Source organism: Erinaceus europaeus, chromosome 14, assembly GCF_950295315.1.
Source record: "Erinaceus europaeus chromosome 14, mEriEur2.1, whole genome shotgun sequence".
Lineage (NCBI taxonomy): Eukaryota > Metazoa > Chordata > Mammalia > Eulipotyphla > Erinaceidae > Erinaceus > Erinaceus europaeus.
The window spans coordinates 78,226,419-78,254,220 of record NC_080175.1 but is presented as its reverse complement, the minus strand read 5'-3'; the positions used below and the strand labels follow the sequence as shown (position 1 = coordinate 78,254,220).

Genomic DNA, 27,802 nt, shown 5'->3' with positions numbered 1-27,802 from the left:
ACCATCCTAGCTTTCCTTGAGGCTAAAGTAAACAATATTGAGTAGGGTTTCCCTAGCGGGGAAACCAGTGTTGAGATCTATTCTAGAGAAATGGTATGAACGCACTCTAAGTACAAGAAAGGTAGAGAGTTCTTACAGACTTTGCAGGCATGGGAATGATTGTTGCCTGGCAAGGAGGAGCCTAGACTGTCAGCCCGTTTAGCCTTCACGTCGCTAGACATGGATAGTTACAGCCCTTAACTGTGTTGACATTGCACTATATACTGGAAAATCTAACCAGTTAAAGTAGTTCATACTCATATGTACAGAATTTGTTACACATACTTTTCAAATAAGATATGACACTGAATATATTAGTTTTGTTTATGTAGACAAGATGGGTTTTTTTTTCTTCCCCTATTTTCTTACATCTTGCTCTCTGACAGGAGAGCGTTAGTTGAGTGAACAGCTCTTTTTAGCTTGCAGAAGTGACATGTTTTTCCTTCTTAACTATAAGTGATTTGAGTTTTAGGAAAGAAAGCTGCTAGATTTAATACTGAATAATAAAGACCCAGATAAGCTGGATGATTGTTTTGCTTCCTTCAACTTTGAGGAGGATGGGAGAAAAGTAATTCAGCCAAGTTGTATCAGATTTAGTGTAAAAGAAATTTTACGGTGTGGCCTATAGTTAGTATACTTCTGTGTATTCCAGCACTTTTTTTTTTTTTTTTTTTGGCTCCAGGGTTATTGCTGGGGCTCAGTGCCTGCACCGTGAATCCACTGCTCCTGGAGGCCATTTTTCCCCCTTTTGTTGCCGTTATTGTTGTAGCCTTGTTGTGGTTATTATTGTTATTGTTGATGTTGTTTGTTGTTGGATAGGACAGAGAGAAATGGAGAGAGGAGGGAAAGACAGAGAGGGGGAGAGAAAGATAGACACCTGCAGACCTGCTTCACCACCTGTGAAGTTACCCCCCCCTGCAGGTGGAGAGCTGGGGGCTCGAACCGGGATCCTTAAGACGGTCCTTGTGCTTTGTGCCATGTGCGCTTAATCTATTGCACTACTGCCCGACCCCCATTCCAGCACTTCCTATACCATCAGTTGATTAGTCAGGGCTGGTCATAATGACCCTCAGTATTTACTCCCCTCTTATTCAAAGGATTAAAATAGTAGTAGTCTTTATCTCTCAAGTAAGGAGGGCATACTTTTTAAAGGTACTTTTCCATAACAAGTTGAAATCAAAGTGGTTTTCTATCTCTTTTTAAAATTTCTTTTACAGTTTTCATGTGTCAAAAGTCATTTCTAAAATACACTTAATACTGAAGAATATTGCGGGTAATATCACTAGATCTCCTTCCCCCCCCCCAACTCCTGTTACCAAAGGTCTTTGTCTCTATGCCACCCCCATAGAGAACCTCTGTAATTCTGCCACAGTCTTAGATATAGGCTGACATTTTTTTTCATATTCGTATAGGCAGTTCTTCATATTCTGCATATGCGTGAAGCCATTCTGTGGTTGTCCTTCACCTCCTTACTTGCTTCACCAAGCATAATCTTCTCCAGTTCCATCCACTGTATCCCAAAGGACACAATATCATCTTTTTATTGCAGAGTAGTACGCCATGTCCCCTAACTTTTTATCCAGTAATTTGCTATTGTGAATGAAGCTGTTATAAACATGGGGTTGTGTATATCCCTTTGAATCAGTGTTATTATATCTTTACAGTTTATGCCTAGCAGTGGAATTGCTGGATCACAAGGTATTTCCATTTGTATTTGTTTAAGGATTCTCCAGGGCCCTGGCAGTGGGGCACTGGGTTAAGAGCACACAGTGCAAAGCACAAGGACCGGCACACAAGAATCCTAGCTCGAGCCCCCTCCCCCCACCTGTAGGGGGGTCACTTCACAAGTGGTGAAGTAGGTCTGCAGGTGTCTATCTTTATCTTTCCCTCCCCTCTCAGTTTCTCTCTGTCCTATCTAAAAAACTGAAAAAAAAAAAATGACCACAGGAGCAGTGGATTCCTAGTATAGGCACAAAGCCCCAGCGATAACCCTGGAGGCAAAAAAAAAAAAAAAAAAAAAGATTCTCCACCTTGGAGAATGGCTGCACCAATTCACACTCCCACCAACAGTATAGTAGAGTTCCTCTTGCTCCATCTTCTCCAACACTTAGCTTGTGTTTTATTCATGGAGCCCATTCTCACAGGTGTGAAGTGGAATCTGTGTGGTTTTAATTTGCAATTCTCTAATGATGAGTGAATTGAAGTGGCTTCCTCTTAAACAGAAATTCAAACAGCTACTCTTCCCATTTGATTTCATTGTGGCTTTGTTACAACTGGGTAATCAATCTTCAGATGACATTTCTTACAGAGAAGAACCGTAGCTATTTAAGAGCTGTGTCATTCATGTAATGGAATATGAGTTACCTGGTGTCCAGAGGTAGTGAGATTATTAGTGAGTTTACAGCTTCTCAGTTTTCTTTTTGCTTCCAGGGTTATTGCTGGCTCTTGGTGCCTGCACCACAAATCCACTGCTCCTGGAGGCCATTGTTCCCATTTTGTTGCCCTTGTTGTTGCTGCTGTTGTTATTGCTGTTGTTGGATAAGACAGAGAGAAATTGAGAGGAGGGAGAGAAAGACACCACTTGTAAATCGATCCCCCTGCAGGTGGGGAGCCAGGGACTTGAACTGGGATCCTTGCGTGGGTCCTTGTGCTTCACCTATGTGTGCTTAACCTGGTGTACCACTGCCTCGCCCCCACAGCTTCTCAATTTTAATGAATCGTGATTTACATTTAAGTTGTCTCCTTCCCTTCTGTTCCTTCCCTCTCTTACCTTTACCAGAGCTCAGCTCTGGTTTGTAGAGGTTACAGAGAGAGGTTGAACCTGGAACCTCAGAGCCTCAAACCTGAAAGTATTTTTGTATAATCATTATGTTGTCTTCCTGACCCTTTTAGTTATGTATAAGCAGTAACATTTATAGAGGGAGGATTTGACATCAAGGCATAGACATTCATATTTCCAGAGATAGGTTAGGTTTTCATATTTGATTTTTACATAGCCATATTTTTACTGATGATAGGTAGAAATATGTAATTTGTTGGTAGTCTTTTTCCTGGAAATTTCGGCCTATTCAAATCCATATCCTTGAGAGCTTGTTTGGAGGTTCTGCAGGGGCGTGCAGCTACTCGTATACCCTTGACCGAAGACCGGTCCATCTCTATTCAAGGAAGACTGTCCTCTTCGACTGAGCGCGCAGCTTCGGGAGGGACACACATGGAGTGGTGAGGGAGGGAGGGGACACCTGCCTAGCCAGCCAGATCAGCCGAATCAACCCTGGCGATCAATGGGGTGACAGATGTCGCAGCCAGATAGCCGTCACATCCTTGAATCCATATCCATACGCATATGCAAGCTGTGTGGTTTATGAAAAGATTCATGAAACCTCTGTATTTGCCCCAATTCTACTAGCAATAAAAGTGAATGGTTTTTGGGCCAGGCGGTGGCGCACCTGGTTAAGTGCACACATTACAGTGCGTAAGGATCCGGGTTCAAGCCCCTGGTACCCACCTGCAGGGGGAAAGCTTCACAAATGGTGAAGTAGGTCTGCAGGTGTCTCTCTGTCTCTCTCCCACACTGTTTACCTCTCCCCTCACAATTTCTGTCTCTATAAAAAATAAAGTTTTTTTAAAAAAGGAAGTGAATGGTTTTTAAATTTTTTATTATCTCTATTTATTTATTGAATAGAGACAGCCAGAAATGGAGAAGGAAGGGGGTGATAGAGAGAGAGAGAGAGAGAGAGAGAGAGAGAGACACCTGCAGCACTGCTTCACCACTCGCAAAGTTTTCCCCCTGCAGGTGGGGACCAGGGTCTGGAACCTGGGTCCTTGCGCAATATAACATGTGCTTAACCAGGTGCGGCACCACCCAGCCCCAAAAGTAAATGGTTTTTAAATGTCTTTTCCCTCATATGTAAAGTTAGGTGTTTGAGGATTATGACCTGTCAGTTTGGACCAGAGCAGAGGCACTGCTTACTCCCAGAACACCTGCTATACTCCTAGAAGTAGCTCGGGGAAAAGCCCTTCGTATTTTTGCTGAGATAGTACTTGGGCCTGGGAAAGGCAGAAATAGTTCAGGCATGCTGACATCACCCAGGACACCAACTTGGGTGGAGGGGGTTGGGTAGCAGAGAGAACATAATGTGTGATACTCGGCAGGGGTGTAAGGGGGTGGGCGAGGGGAGCTTAATTACTGATTAATTACTGATTGTGCTTAACGTTCTGCTCAGATGAGACATCAGTCTGTGTCCAAGGAGAATGGGGTTGTGTCTGGAGACTATCTGGGAAAACCTGCTAGGCTCAAACTAAGGGAAGAACTTTTTTTTTTAAGAGGAGAATCTTATTAAATATCATCTTGGTTAGAAAGATGTCTGACAGGCTGGGAGTATGGATCAACCTGTCAACGCCCATGTTCAGCGGGGAAGCAATTACAGAAGCCAGACCTTCCACCTTCTGCATCCCACAATGACCTTGGGTCCAGAGGGTTAAAGAATAGGAAAGCTATCAGGGGAGGGGATGGGATACGGAGTTCTGGTGGTGGGAATTGTGTGGAGTTGTACCCCTCTTATCCTCTGGTTTAGTCAGTGTTTCCTTTTTATAAATAAAAAATTAAAAAGATGTCTGATACTTGTTCATTTTCCATTGCTTCCAGTTTAAGTGAAAATTTGAGGAAGTTCTTTTGATAGTTATCTTGATTCCTGAAACCTACCAAGAAAAATGTGCTCATATTTTTGCTTTCTCACATTTAATTTTGTTTATGTATCCATGTACTTCTTAAAACAAGAGTGCTGGGGAGAATCATGCCCTATATTCTTTATAAAGAATGCACTTGAGGACCGCAGCAAGCACCCACTAATGTCATTGTTCCCAACAATCACTTGTCTCTCCTGGCTGGCTGGATAATGCCGCCTTTCCTGTGCCCTGTGCATCCCTTACAGAGCTGGGAGTTTGGTCAAGTGATGAGAGCTGTAGGAATAACTGTGCTTCCCTTCTCTTCAGCGCTGCTTTTAGGAGAAATGCAGAGTGGTTGGTCTTTTTTTTTTTTCCCCCGCTTCTTTCAGTTTCTTTTCCCAAAAAAAATTGATTTCTTTAAAGGTGGCCTTTTGACTAGTAAGTAGATAGAAAGTAAGGCATTTTAATATTTTATGAGGAAAAAGGATTGCTAGGAATAGTTAGCCATAATGAAATGCTCAAATTTTATGCAAAAATCACAGAAGACTGAATTTATTTTTTGGTTTCAATAGAACAAGTTGAAATCATCGCAGAAGGATAAAGTTCGTCAGTTTATGATCTTCACACAATCTAGTGAAAAAACAGCAGTAAGTTGCCTATCTCAAAATGACTGGAAGTTAGATGTTGCAACAGACAATTTTTTCCAAAATCCTGAACTTTATATAAGAGAGAGTGTAAAAGGATCACTGGACAGGAAGAAGTTAGAACAACTATACAATAGATATAAAGGTGAGTGTTTGCTTGTGACTCTCTATGTTTTGAACTATTGATGTCTTTCCGGCACGACATGCTTCTTGTGAGAACCAAGTAATACAAAGAATAGAACTTGTGTGAATGTGTCTTAACAGATCTTTAAAATTACTTTGAGATCTGAGAGAAATTTCCTCTTCACAAAAAGTTGTCAACTTCTTTTATTTCCTTCATTCTGCTTCCTTTCAAAATCAATGTGTCATTATTTTTTTTTACACGTGTAGAGAGAAGCCGGAACACCACAGCGGTTCCTGTGGTGCCAGGGACAACTGGGAACCTCAGGCAGGAAAGCCCCATGCTCGGCCAGTCAAGCTGTCTCCCCCCAGCTACGTGGCATATAGGCATCAGTATTTCATTCCACTTTTGTTGTTGCCAGTGCTGCCCTGATGCAGGATGACTTTTTCAGATAGAAAGAGACAGAGACATAGGACAGGGCGAGAAGGAAGGACCCCGGAGCACCAAGTTTGTTCTGGTGTGGTAGGACCGGGTTTGAACCTGGGTCATGTGCTGCACGGCAAAGCAGGCATACCATCCAGGTGACCTATCTTCATGTCCTTCCCCTTCTCCCCCCCTTTTGTAATGTGATTTTTTTTAGTTTAGTTTAATGTAATTTTTAAATTTGAAAATAGGGAATGAGGTCTGAGGCTTTTTTCATAAAGCTAAGCTGAATCAGTTTTCAGAAAACGTTCATAATTTAGTATCCAAAGAATTAAAAAGCATGGACTGGGTGGTAGCACACCGGGTTAAGGGCACATAGTATGAAGTGCAAGGACCCATGCACGGGTTCCAGTTTGAGCCCCCGGCTCCCCACCTGCAGGCGGGTCACTTCACAAGGGAGGGAAGCAGGTCTGCAGGTGTCTGTCTGTCTGTCTCTCTCCCTATTTCCACCTACTCTCAGTTTCTCTGTCATACCCAACAATAAAGAAGAAAAGGCCATCAGGAGCAGTGGATTTATACTGCAGGCACTGATCCCCAGCAATAACCCTGGAGGCAAAAAAATAATTATAATGTTCACTTTTAAAAACTGAAAGATACACCGTAGCTGGGGAAGTAGCCTAACTGATAAAGCTCAACTTGCCTACTTGAGGTTCCAGCTTGATCTCTAGTGCTGCGTGTACCAGGGCAGTGCTCTGGTTTCTATCACTGATGTAAAACTCCCCCAAGTAAATACAATGCAAAATAGTAATTTACAGTAAATGAATAAAGAAAAAGTTAAGAATTTATCAATCTTTTCCTTTATTATTTCACAACTTGTATTTTTATGTAAAATATGTATACAGTTTCTTTCAAGTACTTTTCCTTGTTCTATTCTTTTCTTCCCCGAGCACTGCTCAGCTCTGGCTTATAGTGGTGCTGGAGATTGAACCCAGGACTTCAGAGACTTGGGCATGAATGTTTTTTTCTGCATAACCAATATGCTATCTCCCCAGCACTCAAATACTTTTCTAAGAATGGAGCTACATTTTAATGCACAATTCAAACCCAAAAGTCAATGGATATCTGTATTTTTTATTTCTTGAGATATTAGCCAGTCATATTTATCCTTGTATTTGTCATTACTTAAAAGCTTTGCTATCCAATCAGTATATTGATTGGTTGGGATTTTCCTTTAATTTGAACAACAGGTGTTTTATTTTTCTGAGGTTAGGATTAAATAGCAGTGTATAGGGTGGTTTTTATTTTTTTTCCCTTTTTTGTTGTTGTAGTTATTGTTGTTATTGATGTCATTGTTGTTAGATAGGACAGAGAGAAATGGAGAGAGGAGAGGGAGAGAAAGACAGACATCTGCAGACCTGCTTCACCGCCTGTGAAGCGACTCCTGCAGGTGGGGAGCTGGGGCTCGAACTGGGATCCTTACTCCAGTCCTTGCACTTTGTGCCACGTGCACTGAACCCACTGCACTACCACTCGACTCACGGTTTTTATTTTTCATTATTTTTCATTTATTTATTTTTTGGTATTCTTGAGGTGATTGCTGTGGTAAAATGAAGAGCAAACTTGAAATTATTCTGTATGCCATGATGTTGATTTAGGATACCTATTGAAAATAAGAATAAGCTCAATAGAAATCATGTATTCCAGTGTAGGAGGCTTGATTTTCTGACTGTGTATCAAGTATAGTATTTTGTCACGTGTATAAATGGAGCTTTTGAACAGTCAAGTGCCTATTTGTATACCTCCTCTACCTTAGCTGTGCTATTTCAGGGGAGAGAGGCTTTAACTGTGTCAGGGACAGTGTCTGTTAAAGTTACATTGCTTCACGCCTTTGGTCTCTTCTGATTAAACAAAAAACAAAGGTTATTTATGTAGTGGGATAGAGGAGAGCAAAATTTGGGTCTGTTTTGTTGTATGTGATGCTGGGTTCAAACCTGGGACCTCACACCTATAAGTCTTGTGCTCTACAGGTGAGCCACTTCCTTGGCTTCAACGTGATTTGATTTTCTTTTCTTCTCTTCTCTTTTCCTTTCTTTCTCCCTCTCTTTTTAAAACAAAACATAAAGCATTTTTTCTTTTATAACTGTAAGAAGTAACATACCATATTTAATATTGTCGCAAATTTAATATTGTGATGTTATTTTTAAAGATCCTCAAGATGAAAATAAAATTGGGATAGATGGTATACAGCAGTTCTGTGATGACCTGGCATTGGATCCAGCCAGCATTAGTGTGTTGATCATTGCATGGAAATTCAGAGCAGCAACACAGTGTGAGTTCTCCAAACAGGAATTCATGGATGGCATGACAGAACTAGGGTGAGTATATAATTACTGGGTGAAGTTAGGTACAGTACTGTAAGAACTACTCTGGAGTTGAATTGTTGTGATTCCCCCCCCCCCTTTTTTTTTGTTATTGGACAGAGGCAGAAATTGAGAGAAGGGAAGGGGGAGGTAGGGAGAGAGAAAGAGACGTCTGCAGTATTGCTTCACCACCCTGCAAGCTTTCTCCCTACAGGTGTGGACCAGGGAGGGGCTTGAACCCAGGTCTTTGCATATTGTAACATGTGTGCCCAACTGGGTGTGCTACATCCCAGCCCCAAGGTCATGACTGTTTATGTAAATTTAAATTTTCAGTGGCTCATAAACATTGGTATAAATAGAAAGAGGCTAATATGCTCATTGTTTTGCATGTTAAGCATTTTTCTGAGTTTGTCAGGTGGTCTGTGTAGTTTGCTGGATACTGTTATAATGTTTCTAAGAGAGATTCATAATATTAAAATAAACTACTGCTCATATTTATCATAGATAAAGGAGCAAGTTTTGAATTATTTTCTAGTGTGAGACTGAACTCTGAATTTATAATCAAATGCATAGTATTTAGCAAGTTACTAAACACTGTGTTTTAATTTTTTACCTTGACAGGTGATTAACTAAATGAAATATTGAAAAGTGATGGGTAGAAGTTTTGCTTATGGCCTTTAGTTGTTTACATTTAAGGAAACTGCAATAGCATTCACTTTATGAATAGGTAATAGGCTGCTTTTTCTGTTTTTAGTGGATAACTGTTAAATAATAATACCTAACATTGGTTGACCATTTTTTATGTTTATATCAGAAAATGTGCTGAGTATTTTCTTTATCTTCTGCTAAACAGCTTTGGGAAAGAAAGAATATCTTGGTTTCAGAGAAATTAAAGACGTAAAATCAGAGCTAGAATTTGTACTCAGACATTAAATTTGAAAGACATTATCAAAGTCCATATAAGACAACAGGGCAAAACTTCAAAGTTGTTTTATTGTGAGGGGAAAATATATAAAAGAAAACTTGAAGGTCTAAGTAGTGTTGGTTGCAGGAAGCTGACATCACCCCTAGTGCTTGGGGAAGTGAACAATGAAGCAACCTTGAAACTTAAAGAGATCCACACAAGGCTAAGATTCAGAGCGCCACACATGGCTAAGATTCTCAGGCAGGGTTGTGGGTACTACAGAACCATGATACCTGCTTTGCTTAACACTTTGGTGGAGAAGCTGGCTGGAGATCACTTGCTGGGGAACCGTGGTTCGTTGCAAACATGGATGAAAGTGCTGGGACTTTCCATCACCCTGAAACCTTTGCCCTTTGCAGAAATGAACCAGTATTAAGAAAAGCTTCTCCTCTTCCTTGCTCTTCCTTCCTTCCTTCCTTCCTTCCTTCCTTCCTTCCTTCCTTCCTTCCTTCCTTCCTTCCTTCCTCTCTTTCTTTCTTTCTTTCTTTCTTTCTTTCTTCCTTTCACCTCAGTTCGGTACTTAGTCAAGATAAGCCTAGAAATCCAAATTCCTTTTTATTTGTTTAACTTAATTTTATTTGACAGAACAGAGAGAAATTGAGAGGGAGGGAGAGTCAGAGAGGCAAAGAGGGACAGAGAGATACCTACAGCACTGCTTCACCACTCATGAAACTTTCTCATGTCAGGTGGGGACCAGGGGCTTGAACCTGGTTTCCTGGGCGTGGCAACAGATGCACTTAACCAGGTGCATCACCAGCCAGCCCCCAAATCCAAATTTCTTTGGAGTAAATTGATTGTAGATTCACCCTAAAGTCTCCATTTGCTACAGATTTGCACTTTCTAATAGTGAGCCAGATCTTAAGAAAAAGGAAATTACACAACCACAGAGAGTCACAAAGTAGGACAAAGAAGAGTGGGTTTTAAACTGAGAAGGGCAGTCTGAGAGATGGTGCAGTGAGTAAAGGCTTGGAGTCACAAAGGTGAGGGGCTGAGTTTGATCCCCAACACTGTATGTGCTAGAATGTTGCTCTGGTACTTCTCTCAACAATAAATCATCCTCTCCTCCGCCTTTTTTTCTTACCAAAGCATTAGTTAGACTTGGCTTGTGGTGGTGTGGGGGAATTGAACCTGGCACCTCAGAGTCCCAGGCATGAGGGTCTTTTTGCATGACCATTATGCAGTTTCCTCACCCCTTCAATAATAAAGCTTAAGCAAAATGCTGTAAGAGGGTAAGTCACTTACGTTCTATTGCCAAAGTCAGTCCTACCCCGAAATTTGCAATACTAGAACCACTTTTATTCAACCCACCATTTTTCCATTTGAAATTGAATTAATATAAAGTACAGTGAACTTCTCAGTCAAATATTTAATTGGCTAACTTAATCTGCAAGGTGTTAATAAAGAACATAAAAGGGACAAAAAGCAAATATGATTTAAAGGGGGGAAGCTGTGAGACATAGACATACAGTAGAGGATTTCTAGAGGCTTGGCCATGGAGTAGCAATCCTTGAAAGATTGCTTCTCGGATCAGTTAGATAAAGCAACAAAAGATCACCTTGAACATCACCACATTACAACTGGAACTTCTGAAGAAACTCACAGAGCCATAGACGGGTGCAGGCTCATGTGGAAAGATGTGAGGGAGAAACTCAGGACATGTGCTGACATCTTGGTAGCTATGCAGCAAAGCATAGGGCCAGCCCCAGGAAAGAGGGAAATTTATCAAGAGAAATCCTGATCAAAAATTAAAATCATGAGGTTTACCCAGGCCATGGCATCAGGCTCCCAGAGGCTGGAGTACAAATTGAAACAATATAGCATGACTGTATTTTGTTGTCACAGCCACTGAGTCTACCCAGAGTTATGCAATGGAGCCTCATTCCCCCCATGACCCTTAAATAGTATAGCCACAGAGCCACCTGCTGGCTAGACAACAGAAACCATGCTTAAGCTGCAACCTCAAAAACTGCCAAACCATGGGGAGGTTGTGGGGGGTGATGCAAAAAAACAAATACACAAAGATCTGGAAAAAAACATCTATGAAATAGAATTCAGAAAACTCATGAAGACAATTCAAGAATCTGATCTTAAATATACAGACACAGATTCAAGAACTGGGTACATTTCACCAGACTTAATAAAACGCATGCGCGCGCGCACGCGCACACACGCGCACACACACACACATATGAAGAAAGTTGCAGGATGTGAAGGATACTTTAAATAGCACTAAGTTATATAAGAGGCTGAGGAGAGAATATCAGGGCTAGAAGGCACAACCTCTACACTCTGTGACTTGAAAGTTATTAGAGAGGGAAGGTTTGTGAAAAGTGAAGCAGTTCTCTGTGAAATAGTAGTCTCCACCAGAAAAGGGAATGGGAGAGTTATTGGGATCCCTGAGTACAAAGAGAGGGAGAAAAAGTTGAGAACATACTCAAAAAAATCATAGAAAATTTTCTACACCAGGATAACACTCAAAACATAGATGTCCAGGAAGCTGAAGGAACACCCAAGTTTCTGAATCCCAAATGGCATATACCAGGACACATCACTGTAAAACTATCCAAAGTCAAGGACAAGGAAAAAATATTGTGGTCTGCTAGAGAAAGTAAGAAACTTACTTAGTATAAAGCTAGGGCTATCAGACTTTCAACAGATTCTCATCAGAAACCCTAGAAGCAAGGAAGGATTGGAATGACATATTCAAAATCTTAAAAGTTAGAAATTGCCAACCATGAATACTCTCTATTCATTAAGTATGTGGAAGAAGTAGAAATCTCAAACATACAGAAACTGAAGGAATTCACCACCACCAATTCTGTCTTGCAAGAAATGCCAGAAAGAGCCCTATAAGAAAAGAAGCAAAGGAACACCAACTCTAAATGAGGTGATCAGCAGTAAAATAGAATCAGGAATGAGGTGATCAGCAGTAAAATAGAATCAGGAATGCTAACAACAGGAGGAAGCACAGACATAGGAAAAGAGGGCAAAATGGATAGAGTGATAGGATCAAATGTTGGTAAACCAAGGCCATTTAGAAAAGAATGTCATAGATACTGTAAGCTAGATACAACACTCACGGTAACCCAATGAGACTCCAAGGAAATTGAATAAAAGGAGCCACAAAAACCCATAAAATGCCAAAGCGCTTCTGAGATAAAAAGAGAATAAATGGAGGCATCACACTCCCTAGCATCAGTTTATACCACAGTGCAGTAGTAGTTAAAACATCGTGGTATTGGAATAAAAGTTGACACTTGGGTCGGTGGAACAGAATCAAAAGCCCAGGTATTAGTCCACACATATACAGCCACCTAGTAATATGTGACAAAGGGGCCAGAACCACTTAATGGGGAAAAGAAGGTCTCTTCTACAAATGGTATTGGGACAACTGGACAGCCACACATAGAAATAGGAAACCAGGCCACCACTTAGCACCATGCACCAACATAAGATCAAAGTGGACGAAAGACCTGAATATTAGACCAGAAACTCTAAAATATATAGAACATTCCCTATCTATGCCTCACCTTGGATAGAACTGGAAAGAGTAATGTTGGATGAGATGAGTCAAAAAGAGGGATGAATGTTGATGACCTCTTATAAGTGGAACTTGGCAGACAGAACAGGAAGGCAGACACAAAGTAAACCTTTTCCTGGGGGTGGTGTACTGCACCAAAGCGGAGACTCTGGGGAGCGTGGAGAAGAGGGGAGACTCTGGGGGCGTGCAGGGTTTGGACTGTAAGCTGACTTTGGGGGAGGAAGTGGGGGAGCTTTCGGGTCCTAAGCCATGGGTGAGATTATTTTGCAGACACCTGACATGCAGAGGTGGGACATTGTACCCATGTACCAACAACTATGCAAAACCATTAGTCTCACAATAAGAGAAAGAAAGTTCTGCTTTAGGCCACTGTGTGGAAAGTAAGACTTGGTACCTAGACCCTTTAAACTCCTTGTGAGTTGAGTGCTTTGTAAGGAAAAAAAGCTCAATATTGAGTTGAGATCATTTTGGTTAGAAATGGGAGGGAGCTCGGCAATTCATTACTATACTTTGTAAGAACAAGAAATAAGTTTTCAAGAATACTTCCTCACTTAAGCCAGAGACAAGGCTTTCAGTAAGTTTAGAAGTTAAACGTGGTTTACCATGCAAAGAATAGCTACTATCCATCAGGTCCCAGAGAGAAGGGACAAAAAGAGAGATTTGGGTGTAGTAATAGGGTGACATGCGGCTTGGAGAGGAAGAGAGGATTGGACCTGGAAGGAAAAGAAGGCAAAATATGTACAAATGTAGACAGACGGTAGATGGCAGTCAACCCAGACCTGCAGCCCTGGGAGAACCATGGTGGTTGCAGTGGAGGGACTTGGGGTTCACAGCTCTGGTGGTGGGAATGGTGTGGAGTTATACCTCTGTTGACATGTAATTTTGTAAATCAGTATTGAATCACTAATTTAAAAAAATTATACATATATATATATATATATATATATGTCACAAATAATAACTACCACAGTCTTACTTTTTGCTGTATAGTCTCATCTGTTCACTGCAGTTGACTTTGTAATCTGGATATATTGATAGTCCAGTGAATTGTGTAATTAAAAGTAGTAAAAATTTCTTTGAACATTTAATCACTCCAGACTAGCTTCTCCTAGCTTACTCCATACTTGTTTGTGTAACATAAAAGATAAAAACTGTAACTGCTTGATTTTCAAAACAAGTTCTATGAAGTTAATATAAACTGTCATAGAAGTAAGTTCTTAATTTATAGTGAAAAAGTTTATCTTTTACAAAATTAATTTTGCAATGTAGATGTGACAGCATAGAAAAACTGAAGGCCCAGTTACCCAAGATGGAACAAGAATTGAAAGAACCAGGAAGATTTAAGGATTTTTACCAGTTTACTTTTAACTTTGCAAAGAACCCAGGACAAAAAGGATTAGGTAAGATTTTTTTTTTTTTTAATTTGGTGTTACAGACGTATTCCGATACAGGGACAGTGTTATTTTGTAATGGAAAGTATTTTGAATATAAAATCTAGGAAATGTCAGTTACTGAAAAACCAATGAAAAATGAAGTTCTGTTTAACTGGAAAAATACCGTTACATTCAGTATTGAGGCACCCTGAATAGAACCATTGATTTCTTCAGAAGTACAATACAAAATAATTGTTTCAATACAAAATAATTGTTTGAAATTGTGCTAGCACACCTATGTTTCTGTGTTTATTTTGCCAGACTTGTCTTTTTTTAATGATTTGTTTAGAAGCTAAAATAATCCCCCACCATTTTTTTATTGGATAAGGCAGAGAGAAATTGAGAGGGGAGGGTAAGATAGAGAGGGAGAAAGATAGACACCTGCAGACCTGCTTCCCTGCTTGTGAGACGGCCCCCCTACAGGTGGATTCAAGGGCTCGAAACGGGATCCTTGCTTGAGTCCTTGTGTTTCTTCATACTATGTGCGCATAACCCAGCGAGCCACCACCTCAACCCCCTGAAGCTAAACGAATTTGAAAAGAATGATCATCATTCATGATCTTCTCTAGAAGAAACCATGTCAAAGCTGAGATCACTCAGTTTGTGCTGTGGGCAATATCCCTGCGTGTATTTGCTTTGGGGAACGGCTAGGAGAAATATGATTTAACGGTCTTTTTAAAATATTTACTTATTTATTCCCTTTTTGTTGCCCTTGTTTTATTATTGTAGTTATTTTTGTTGTCTGTCTTCGTTGTTGGATAGGACAGAGAGAAATGGAGAGAGAAGGGGAAGACAGAGGAGTAGAGAAAGACACCTGCAGACCTGTTTTCATCGCTTGTGAAGCGCAACGTACGCTTAACCTGCTGTGCTACCACCCAACTCCCTGATTTACAGTCTTACCAGAAATATTAGATAGTAGTGGATGATGCAAAATAATAAACATTTGTGTGAGTGATTTGAATAAATGGAAGATTGGATAAATGCAGGAAGAATTAGGAAATGCTCCCTTCACAAGATGGGATGTGAACTAAAGGATTTAGCATTTGACTGGGCAAGGAAGGGCAAACAGTGTTTTTTGTTGTTGTTTAATTTATTTATTGGGGGATTAATGATTTACAGTCAGCAGTAAAATACCATAGTTTGTACATGAGTAGCATTTCCCAGTTTTCCACATAACCATTCAGCCCTACTAGGTCCTCCTCTGCCATCATGTTCCAGGACTTGAACCCTCCCCCAAGCTCAGAGTCTTTTACTTTGGTGCGATACACCATAAATGGTTTCAGTGAGAGGATCATGGCAAAGGAAGGTTCAAGACTTGAGAAGTTATCCTTATTGAAGAGAGAGTGTTTCAAATGCTGGTTTGAGATTAAATGGTGAGTCAAACTCAAGAGCCACAGCCATCTTTTAAAAGCAGAATAGAAAATTTTGAGTTAGAATGTGGGCAGTGAAGATTTTGATGGTGGCATCAGTTTCCATTCAGTGCGAACCTAGCGTGCTTGGCAAGGCATTAATAAGTATTTAAATACATTGCCTCATTTAATGCTTAACAACATGGAGATTTTCTTTTTCAGTAATTCACCCCCTGCCTGTATGGGCTGGAATGCACCATTATAGACTGAGTGCTAGCCATTCTTAGCCTCATTTTGCAGGTGAGGATATGAAGACACAGAAAGGTTAAGTAATTTACCCAGTGATGGCAGTGAGTTTTTCATTTTGAAGACGCCATGGTTGATGTGACTAATAGGGGCCTTGTGTATCAATCCTTTATTAGACATGAAGAAAGAAGGGACTGGGAGATAGTTAGTTCAATGGCAGAGTCTAGGACTGGCATGAGTAGGGTCTCAGGGTCAACGCCTGGCACCATATATGCCAGAGCTAAGTGGTACTTTGGTTCCTCTCACATTAAAAAATAGACTAGAGGGAGAACAGGATCATGTGGGAAGTGTTGAAAAGCTGGAAAAGAAAGGATGAATAGACAACGTCTGGGAAAGCTGGCTAAAGGATGATTGAAAATGATGAAATGAAAGAGCCACAACATATCTGTAAAGCAAAATTCGAATCCGTGAAGCTTCTTTTCAGCTGATTGTTCGCTTTAGGTTGGATCTTATTCTGAGAGGCGAATCCTCTCCACAGCCCGACTGGGAGGCCTGGGCTGCATCTCCCATCCATCTTCCCGCCTGCATTTTCTCCATCTTCTTTGCACTGCCACCACCTGTTTAGTCAAACTGTTGTTTTCTAATTTCTTCTTTTCCTTTCCACAAATATGTATACATTAGAGTGATTATTCTTATGTGCTAAAAATATAGACTTAGCAGTTGACAAGTTAAATTGTTATGACTGTCAAACGTTTAAAAGGTTCGATTCTCATTTCCCAGTGACTTACTGGGGCCCAAGATAATGACTTTATTTACTGATTGCAGATAGAACCAAACTGAGAAAGGGAGAGAGACAGAAATACTTGGAGCACTGCTTTACCGCTCACGAAGTTTCTCCCCTGCAGGTGGGGGCCAGGGACTTTAACCCCAGCCCTTACACATGGTAACACATGCACTCATCTGACTGTGTCACTGCCTGGGCCCCAGTCAGTCACACTTTCGAGTGTTTTGATACTGAATCTTTATCTGCTGTATGTCATGTAAAGATCTTCCATTCTGTAGTGTTTTCCTGTTATCAGTGCTGATTCCCTTTGCTTTTCAATTTGATATATCTAGTGCCACTGGTTTACTTTGTTTCTGTTTTCTTTGTTGCTGGATGTGCGAAGATATTTCCAGAGCATAGATGAGGAAGTGTTCTGCCACTGTTTTCTGTTTCTGTGCATTTGCTAGTTTCTGGTCTAACACTCATGACTTTGATCACTTTGGAGACGATTTGTACACAGTGATATGTCGTGTTCCCATTTCATTCATCTGCATGTTTCAACACAGTTTTCCAAACATCATTTGTTGAAGAGACTCTCTGTGTTTTGAGCCCCCTTGTCAAAAGTTAGTTATCCACAAGTGTAGGGGCATCAGTATTCATAATAGTGTCCTAGAGGTTAAGATCAGTCAGCCAATAACAGAATATAAAACTGTTTAGCATTGTGGGTACAGCAGTCCTTTAGGAGATAGCCCCTAGTAGTACATTGAGAATCAGTGATTCTCAGCTGGGAGCACTTTTGCCCTCCACAGAGCCTATTACTGTGTCAGGAGAGAGATGTGTTTTTTGGTTACTGCCACTGTAAGTATGATGGGGCTGTTTCTGGCATCTAAGGGGTAGAAGCCAGGAATGCTGCCAGTGCTGAGTGCAGAGGACAGCCGCTGGCACCAAAAAAGTGTCTTGTATGAAATTTCCTAAGTGCTGAAGCAGGCTTGGGAAACCGTGTTATGTTATGTATTAACATTTGAATGGGCCTACATTATTGAGCTTAAACTTAAGTCAGGCACCCCTGTGAGGTAGTGGTCCTCTTTTTTCATTGAAGGGACTGTATTGAGGGCAGAATGCATGCCTTGAGCTTGCCTCTATAGGAAATGAGAAAAAAAAATTTTTTTAGTTGGCTTAACACTGATTTACAATATTACAGGATTTAGTACTATAATTTCATAGCTACATTAGCTACATATATGACTCACCACACCTACATCCAAAATTCTTTAGGAAAATTCTAATTCACAAACACTTGGGACACATTTTTAAAAAGCTGTTTTTAGTCTTGCAGAAAAATATTCATGACATTTGAAATAATTTATTTTTAATGTTACAGATCTAGAAATGGCCATTGCCTACTGGAATTTAGTGCTTAATGGAAGATTTAAATTCTTAGACTTATGGAATAAATTTTTGTTGGTAAGTTCACATCTTCTGCAGTTCTATATTTTCTATGAGATGTGCTTGTTTTAAGATAAATCAAAAATTTAAACATGACTAACTTAGAGCATGTAATGGACACAGACTGAGAAATCTGATTGATAGAAATTCATTGCATACGTTGTTTTTCATTTGTTTAGCGTCATCTTGTTTTTCTGCAACTCTTTGCAGTGACTTGTATATTTCTGTTTAAATAGGAACATCATAAACGATCAATACCAAAAGATACTTGGAATCTTCTTTTAGACTTCAGTACAATGATTGCAGATGACATGTCTAATTATGATGAAGAAGGTAAAGTTTTATCCTACCTTTTTTTAAAAAAAAAAAAACCACATATTCAGACTGCTGGTCTACTTCTGTTTGGAACTGGATTTCTGTTTTTTGTTTTCTTCTTCCTCTTCTGCTTTTATTTGTACTGCTTTGAATATAAGAAATGCCTTCATCATTAAAAATTTCAAAAAATATTTAATTTATATTTTTATTTATTACTGTATAGAGACAGTAATTGAGATGTGAGGAGGAGGTGGAGAGTTAAAGAGACAGAGATACCTGTAGCACTGCTTCACCACTCATGGAGCTTTTCCCCTGCAAGTGGGGCCATAGGCTTGAACTTGGGTCCTTGCTCACTGAAATGTCTGTGCTTAACCAGGCGCACCACTGCCTGGCCTCCCTTCATCTTTTTTATCAATCTGTGCTATTCCTTTTCTTTAAATACTAAGTCAGTGTCCATATCTTACAGAAAGACATGAATAATTTTCATTCATGTTTTAGGTTTTTAGTTAATGTTAGGAAACTGCTATCTTCTTAATGTACGTGTGTGTGTGTGTGTGTGTGTGTGTGCATTTTGTCTTGACTGAATTTGATTGCCAGCTTCTTAAGAAATCTCTTTACTGGGGGAAATAATGGTTTGCAGAACAGTTGTTGACGCTGAGTACAGTTTCTTACTTCCCTGAAGTAGGGCATGCACACCACTCCCCTCCTTACCCAAGTCCCTCTTCACCATAATGCACTGGATACCCTCTCCCCTTTTTCATCTCCCCCTTGTCTAGAGTTCTTTGCTTGATGGCAAACTCTTTTAAGCTCAGTGACTGTCTAATCCACTTTATTTTTTTGTAGCGATTAAATAATGATTTACAGAATTACAAGATTATAGGGTTCTAGTTCCACACTGCAGCCTCCACTAAAGTTCCACTAAAGTGTGACCCCTGCCCACAGTAACCACCATAGTTCTGACAAAATGGCTTTCTTATTTGGAATACATGTCAGCTGCCTGCCATAGTGCCATTGGCATCTCGTAAATACCCACTATTGAATGCTTCTCTGCTTTTCCTTCATGTGTGTATGAAGAGGATGCTGCCTTGCTGCAGGGACATGTGTGTTTGCTTTCGTAGAACTGACACTGCTTTCTTGATTTCTCTACCTGATGAGTTTTTGAGATTGTTGAGTAGACAGATAGTCTGAAAAATCTGCAGTTATGTTGACCCTTTTAAGGGTATTCTGGAATAACTTAATCTAACTGGTGATGTCACTTTCTTCTTTTTGTTGTCACTGTCATTCATCTTCACTATAAAGTGAGGAATGTCTAATTGCCCATATGAGTGATAATTGGGCTTTCTGTTAGGCCTTACACAAAACTGGAGAATTTCCTGGTTTGGATGCTAGCATGTGAATTTATAGATGCAGGCAGATAAGCAGGTTTAAGTCATTTAGTAATTTGTTAAGGAGTAGATCAGAATTTACTACTTTCTGGTACTTGCCTTTGTAGGATTGTCACCAAATGCCTGAACACTTGTTTCCTTCTGTTTGCTGTGTCTGTTCTGTTTGGCATCGTGCCACCGTGCTGTTACTATTCCTTGGGCAGACAGTTTTGAGCAAATTTCTCCCATAGTCTGACATCAGCGGTTTACAGAAAATTATAATGTTATTGATTACCACAATAGTATTCCATCATTAAGGGAAGGGAGTATTGAAATCTTAAGAGAGAATATAAATGATATTTTAAGTAGATACCCTAGATTTTTGGAACTCTTGTCACTGGAACTATATATACTTTACTGTAGGTATTTTAAATTCTACTCAACTATTGAAAATGGTGAAATCAGTTTCTTTCCCTCATCGTGGATGGAGCTTGAAGGAATCATGTTAAGTGAGATAAGCCAGAAAGAAAAGGATGAATATGGGATGATCTCACTCATAGAGTTGAGAAATAAGAACAGAAGGAGAGGGGAGTCGGGTGATGGCACAGTGGGTTAAGTGAAGGTGGTGCAAAGCGCAAGGACCGGTGTAAGGATCCCTGTTCGAGCCCCCAGCTCCCCACCTACAGGGAAGTCGCTTCACAAGTGGTGAAGCAGGTCTGCAGGTGTCTGTCTTTCTCTCCCCCTCTCTGTCTTCCCCTCCTCTCTCCATTTCTCTCTGTCCTATCCAACAACAATGATACTAATAGCAATAATAACTACTACAACAACAACAATAATAATAAAAGAACAGAAGGGGAAACAGCAGAACTTTGACTGGGCTTCTTATTATTGCACCAAAGCAAAGGGCTTGGGAGGGTGAGGGTAGAAGGGTTAGGTCCTGGCGCATGATGGTGGAGGAGGGCATAGGCTGGGGGTGAGAGTGTTTTGCAGAAAGCTGAGAAATTTATACATATACCAACAACTGTATTTATTGTATTTATTTATTGTTGTAAACTATTTAAAAGGATAAGGATTCTTTTGAAATGCTAGCCTTATTTCTGCTTTTTTTCCCCCTCAGGAGCATGGCCTGTTCTTATTGACGACTTTGTGGAATTTGCACGCCCTCAAATTGCTGGGACAAAAAGTACAACAGTGTAGCACTAAAGGAACCTTCTAGTATGTACATAGTCTGTACAATAAATACAACGGAAAATTGCACAGTCAATTTCTGCTGGCTGGACTGAACTGAAGATCAATCCTCACAATTCAGACTGAGGGTTGAGACAAACTTTAAGGATACATCTTGGACCATATTGTATTTCATTCTTCTAATGGTGGTTTGGGCTTGTCTTCTAGTCTGGGCCGCTCTAAACATTTATAATTCCAACATTGTGGATTTCATCTTATATCTGTGGACCATCCTAGTTTACTCTCCCATAAGTCTTAGAAGCTACATGGTGATTATTTTGAGGTTTCCATTCTTACGTAAAGCACAATGCTGTCTTCATCAGAAAACAGTTTGATATAAGAATTAAACATGAACATCACAATTATAAAAACTTCTTAAATATATGCTTTGGGCTAATTGCAAAGACTATGCTAAGAGCACTTCCAACAAGAGTGATATATTTAAGTGTACCAGATCTGGAATGGTGTTTTGGTTGGGAAATTTTTTTTTTTTCCCTTTCTGGCAAATCACATGTATTGTTGACGTGAATAGCATATCTAATGAAAAATGTCAAAATAACCAAGGTGAAAAACAAAATTTAGGTGTGCCTACCTGAAAATTTTAGTGTTTCAGACCCTCAGTTTCTAAAGGTTCCACAGAACCAGTCTGCACTCACCTTCCCCCTGTTGATACAGAGCTGTCCTACAGGGAGCTTTTATTTAGAAAATGTCTGCATAATGTTTGATTCTATTCCTTTCTACATTATGCACTATATAATTGGATTTCATTATGACTTTGAAATGCTTATATGCCTGTCGAATAAGTTGAACTATTTAATTTGTTTTGAATGTTTTAGATTGCTACACAATACAATATTCTAAATTTAGGCATGAGGGTTTATTTTATTTTATTTTGTCAGTGCACTATGGAACACAAATGAAATTCTCTTAATTTATGATAGAAGGAATTAAATTCTGAAAATGGTCATGATGAGCCATGAAGTTCAATCCTTATAATATAGGTACTGCTCTTTCAGACAAATAGTCCATTTTTGATGACTTCTTATTTTGTTGAAACTGCTTTAACTGCTAATCATTGTGGTTGCCAAATACTCCAGGAGCAAAGATCTTCGAGCAGGCATGCACCTGTTACAGACTACCAATCTGACTTTTACTGTCACTACTTAATCTGCTTCTGTTTCTGTTTTACTCTAATTATCTCAGTTTTCACATCAAAGCAGAATTCTGTCTTGTATGTATTTTTTTTCATTGCAAGACCCATGAACTGCTTTCATGCTGAAAATGCTCATTTCTCTGTTTGCCTCATGGTGTGAAGAAGGGTTTATTGTTTTCTTAAACATTTCTGTAAGGCAGGAAAAAAAAATGTAAAAATTCAGATGCTGGATGGCTATGGTCTTTAGCAGAATTTTGTTTTGCTTGCTGTATACAGGCACTCTAAAAATTATCAAAGAATTGTACTTCAGAACAGCAATATGCTTATGTAGATGTGGAAATGATTTTAAGAAGCAAAGATGTAACTTCTTTTTATTTACATACTTTTCAGATTGACTAGAAAGCTTTCCCCATAGACACATTAATACTCTAATCATTTTTTTCCAAGAATACAGTTCTACCAAAAGAACATTGGAAACATCTATTCAGGTTATTGGAAATATTTCTTTAAAAAAAATAGAAAATAGAAGATGAATCCTGCTGCTTTCAGTATTTCCTGATTTCATATTTGTAAATATGAAGAGAAACTTCAATTATGAAAATTTTAAAGATATATATATATATATATATATATATGTACTATTTTGTTTCCTGTATTGAGGATTTTGAGTTATGGTATTGTTTTTAGATTGATTAATTTGGGTATGCTGTGTCTTGAAATGAGATCCCACTAGTCCCCCCCATACAACTTTTTTTTTTTTTTTTTTTTTTATAAAAGTCTGATATTGGTTTGTGGCCTAGCACTTTGGGTTTTACAGACTTTTCCTTTTAAATGCAAGTTCTTTTCAACAAAATAGTGTTTGTCATCAGTTTGGTACTAAACATTTATAATTACTGTGTAATTATAAACAAAAATACATAAAGCTTTGAATATAATTATGTAGCATAAAAGTCAAGGTTGTTCACTCTATGATGGCATCTTAGAATTAAAACAATACTATTACTAGGGCTGCAAAGAGAAGACTGGTGTAATGTGGTGTGGTTATTCTGAGGATAAATGGTTACAGGGATTATTTTGTACTAAAATGCATATAAATGTGGCAATGTTTGTGTGAGTGTGTGACTGAAAGAGAGGTGGGGGGAGGGGTACATGTACACACACACACGCACACACACACACACACACACACACACACACACACACACTGGTTTAATTCCTGGTGTAATGTGGTGTGGTTATTCTGAGGATAAATGGTTACAGGGATTATTTTGTACTAAAATGCATATAAATGTGGCAATGTTTGTGTGAGTGTGTGACTGAAAGAGAGGTGGGGGGAGGGGTACATGTACACACACACACACACACACACACACACACACACACACACACACGTTTAATTCCTGAGTCTTCAGTCTCCATTCTGGCAAACTCCCCATTAGGGATTCTGTGTTTTAAGTTGAACCACAGGTACAGTTTCCTTTTTTGCCAAATGTCAAAACACATACACATTTCAAAATAGAATGCTTTTTCAAGTCAAGTGTATAAGATCAGAAGTACCCATATAAAGATACTTGAGATCGAGATTATCTTTAGTGACTATCATTTGCATATTTCTGTAAGTTCGATTGTGTTTCTTACAATCCCTGTCATCTTACCAACAGAGGCAATAAAAGCTTCAGTGAAATTGCCATGACTACATCTTCTCACATATTATTTCAGTGTAATATACTTTAAAGACTTCAAACATAGTTGAATACTTTTCCAGGAAGAATAACTACTCATGGAAAGAGCTTTGTAATGGCAAGTTTTAGGGAGAAAAGACATGCCAAGTTTTGTTTACTACATTTAAAATGTTTACAAGTATACTGGGCTGCTTTATTTAATTAACAGTACTGTAGTTGTGTAATATGGCATTGTAAGTATGTGTACATCATTAAACTTTAAAAAGTTTTAATGAGAGAAAGTAATCTTAATAAAATAACACGAGAAATCTTTTATATAATATCCTTACTGGGGAGTTTTATTTAAACAAAGTATACTATTTTTTCTCAGATAAGTGAATAGAGTATTCATCTATTTTTTATTTGATGATAAGTTTGAATAGATGTAGCTAGTCTAACGTACACTTTCAAACGTTTACTAGTAAGACTAATTGTAAGCCTATAACTTTTACATATGAATGACAGAAGAAAGTTAAACTTGATGAAAGAATTTGGGAACATATTAAAGTGGTGCTGGGAAGTTTACTATAGTTTACAAAATCTGCCTCTGTAAACCTGAATCAACTTGTAGGAAGAATTAACTTACGTAGTTAAGTGTGTTAACTTGTGTACATTTCATCGGAAATACTTATTTGACACCTCAGCAGTCTTTCAATGTCACTTTATACTTTCAGCAAAATGATATCTATTGAATACATAGATGTTTTGATAAGATTTATCAAATTTGATGTAATGATAAAATGTTTTTAAAATGTGAACTATTTAACATAAATGAGGACACAGTAACTGCGTTGTGATTTCTACATAATGTGATCTAGGGTTTAAATTACAGCTCATCATTTCATTGATTATAAATGAGTATATTTCTGAACTCTCGCCTCCATTTTTACAATCACATAGCACTAAAGTGTTTTATAGAAACATAAAGTCATAGGTCATGGCACCTTTACCCTGGATCTCTGAGGGTGTTACATTTTGTAGTTAGATAAACTAGAAAGTTCCTACTAGGACGAACGACCTTTCCCAGGTTTATCTTTACTGCTTGTTACCATTTTGCTTGAATATTTGTTTGACTTGTACCTGGTTATGGAGACAGACAGTGTTTGTTTTTTTGTAAACTCATAATACATGCATAAGTGGTTTACCAGAATGATCTTTCCATCTTGTTTTGTTTAGTGGATTTTTGGGTAGTTGGCATTTCTGTTCATCTGTTCACTTCATAACTTTCCATTAGGTTGAATGTTTTGTATCAGTGTGGCTCGTGACTCCTCTTTGGTTGATCTTTTTTTTTAAAAAAAAATATATATACATATATATATGTATATGTATATATATATGTCACAAATTAGGAAATGAAGCTAAAAGTTGCACAGCCTTTGTTGTAGATGAAATTTCTAAAAGTAATGTTTCTATTTAATGAAGCTTTAAATAAATTATTTTGGGAATCATTTTATAATTATCCTTTTTTTTTTTTTAATTGCCACCAGGGAAATCTCTGGGGCTCAGTGCCTATGTGAATCCACCACTCCTGGTGGCCATTTTTAAGAAAGTTTTTTTTTTTTTTTTAAACCATATGTTTGAAACAAAGATGTATTGAGAAGGAAGGGTGAGAAAGACACCTGCAGCCCTATTTCATCACTCAGGAAGCTTCCCCTCCCCCTGCAGGAAGGGACATAGGGCTTGAACCTCTGTCCTTCTGCATGGTAATGTGTGTGATTAGCCAAGTGTGCCACCATCTGACCCAGGTCATTAATTGCCCCTCCCCCTTTTTTCTTTTTTCATTTGCTAGGACAGAGAAATTGAGAGGGGAGGGGAGACTGAGAGGGAGAGTGAAAGAGGCACCTGCAGCCATGCTTCACTGCTCATGTAGCTCCCCCCAGAGGTGGGTACCAGGGACTTGAAGGGTCCTAACACATTCTAATGTGCACTATAGCAAGTGTGCCACCACCCAGCTCTTAAATACCCATTTAAAAAATATTTAGTCATGAGAAAAATAGAAAGAACCAGACATCACTCTGGTACATGTGCTGCTGGGGATTGAACTTGGAACCTCACACTTGAGAGTCCAGTGCTTTATCCACTGTGCCACCTCCCGGACCATATAAATACCCATTTTTAAATTGAATTTTTTTTTTTTTTTTTTTTGTCCAGCCAGAGCACTGCTCAGCTCTGGCTTATGGTAGTGTGGGGGATTGAACCTGGGACTTTGGAGCTTTAGGCATGAGAGTTTCTCTGCATAACCATTATGCTGTCTACCCCATCTTAAATGCATTTTTAATTTAAATTTAATTTTCTGAGTATTTTCATAATTTTTTAATATGTGCTGTGCAAAAACTATTGTAGTTTGTGACTTAGAGCATTGGGTTTCAGACTGTACTGTTAGATTGCTTTTTTTAATGAGATTGGGCCCTGGCAAGCAGAGCCCAGTACCTCACTCTACTTTTATCTTTTGTAGATTACTGACATTTTTTATTAAAATGTTTTTTTAAATATATTATTGGATAGAGACAGAAACAGAGGGGAAGTGGAGAGAGATAGAGACACCTGCAGCCCTGCTTCACCACTTGTGAAGCTTTCCCCTGCACGTGGGGACCAGGGACTTGAACCCAGGTCCTTGCACACTAATGCATGCATTTAACCAGGTGCACCACCGCCTGCCCCCCTACTTTATTTAATGAGGTTGGGCTATGGCAAGCAGAGTCCAGTACCTCTGTCTACATTTTATCTTTTGTAGATTATTGACATGACACATGATATCTGTTTTAGAGAAAGAAATTTCGGTTAAATATTGTTAAATGTACATTGCCTCTTTGGCAATTTTAATAGAATGGACAGGGGTGGAGTCACAAAAAATAAGTCATCAAATAAGTTTAAAACAATGAGTTTTGAACCAAAATAGTGAAAGCAGAACTTAATTTGAAGCAATAAAAAGTATGAACCTTTATAGGTATTGTAGTAGCTGACGGGGAGAAAACAAAGGTGGGTGATAGAGCATTATGTGGCCACACACACATGTGCGCAGGCGCCTGTTCTGTCTAAATACTTACACAGAATTTCAAGTCATGAAATAGTCTAAAGCAAATTGTAATTACTCAGGTGATTCAAATGAATTTTTGCAAAAAAAAAAAAAAAAGAATTTGAGTAGGGCATAGGTTAAAGGAATAAGGGTATTAATTAATGGAAGCTGTAGACAGTGACTGCCACTATATACCAAAGCTCCATGAGAAATACTTCATCAGTAAGGCTTAGAGATGGCAGACTTAGAATCATTTAAACATAGCATACTGATAGTCTGAAAGCAAATTTCTTAATCCTAATTCTATATTAAAGTTCATTGTATTAAATTGATAACGAGATGAATAGATGGTGAGTTTTAAAATACTCATGAAGAGTTTTTGTCGTGATACTTGTAAAATAGCTTTATGGCATGTGCTGTGTACACCATGACAGTCACCTGTTGTAAGTGTACAAGTCTCAGTGTACAGTTGTGCGACCAGCCCAGCCCAGTCTTAGCACAGTGCTTGCCTTAGTGCATAGGAAGATGTTTTCTTATCTGCTCTGTAGTTAATGCCAACTCCTGCCTCAGGCATAGGGTGGAAAAGGTTTGATCTAGAAGTTTTCCCTGTCTAGAAATTACACAGACTCATGCAACTTGAAGGTTTTTCTGGCTTCTTCCCCTTGGCATGATGTTTTTGAGGTTTATTCATGCCGCAGCATATACTTGTACTGGGGTGCAACCTAGTCTACTCTGCACGTCTGTCTTGTGCTCCGTTCACCCACTGACAGACATTTCCTTGCTTGCATTTTGTTTTGGTTAAGTGTTGAATATTCATGTCATTGTACGGGTGTATGTGTTCATTTCTTTGAAATGGACTAGAGTCAGTTTGTTAGTGTTAACTGTTGGGTTTGAAACATTTGTGTTTAACTTTCTTTTTAAAAAATATTTTTATCAATGGATAGAGACAGAAATTGAAAAGGAAGGGGAAGATAGAGACACCCGCAGCCCCGCTTCACCACTCATGAAGCTA

The 27,802-nt window shown here is 39.0% G+C and overlaps 1 protein-coding gene across 2 annotated transcripts in view; it reads left to right on the top strand.

The window, feature by feature from the left end:
• The window catches only part of DCUN1D1 (defective in cullin neddylation 1 domain containing 1), a 40,166-nt gene extending 16,417 nt beyond the window's left edge, over positions 1–23,749 (top strand). For both annotated transcript variants that reach the window (XM_060172026.1, XM_060172025.1), the window contains exons 2-7: positions 5,277–5,493; positions 8,099–8,267; positions 14,027–14,157; positions 17,930–18,012; positions 18,231–18,327; positions 20,791–23,749. In XM_060172026.1, coding sequence (XP_060028009.1) covers positions 5,319–5,493; positions 8,099–8,267; positions 14,027–14,157; positions 17,930–18,012; positions 18,231–18,327; positions 20,791–20,870 — 735 coding nt within the window. In that variant the 5' untranslated portion in view covers positions 5,277–5,318 and the 3' untranslated portion in view covers positions 20,871–23,749. The remainder of the gene's footprint in view (positions 1–5,276; positions 5,494–8,098; positions 8,268–14,026; positions 14,158–17,929; positions 18,013–18,230; positions 18,328–20,790) is intronic.
• Positions 23,750–27,802: the final 4,053 nt, after the last annotated feature.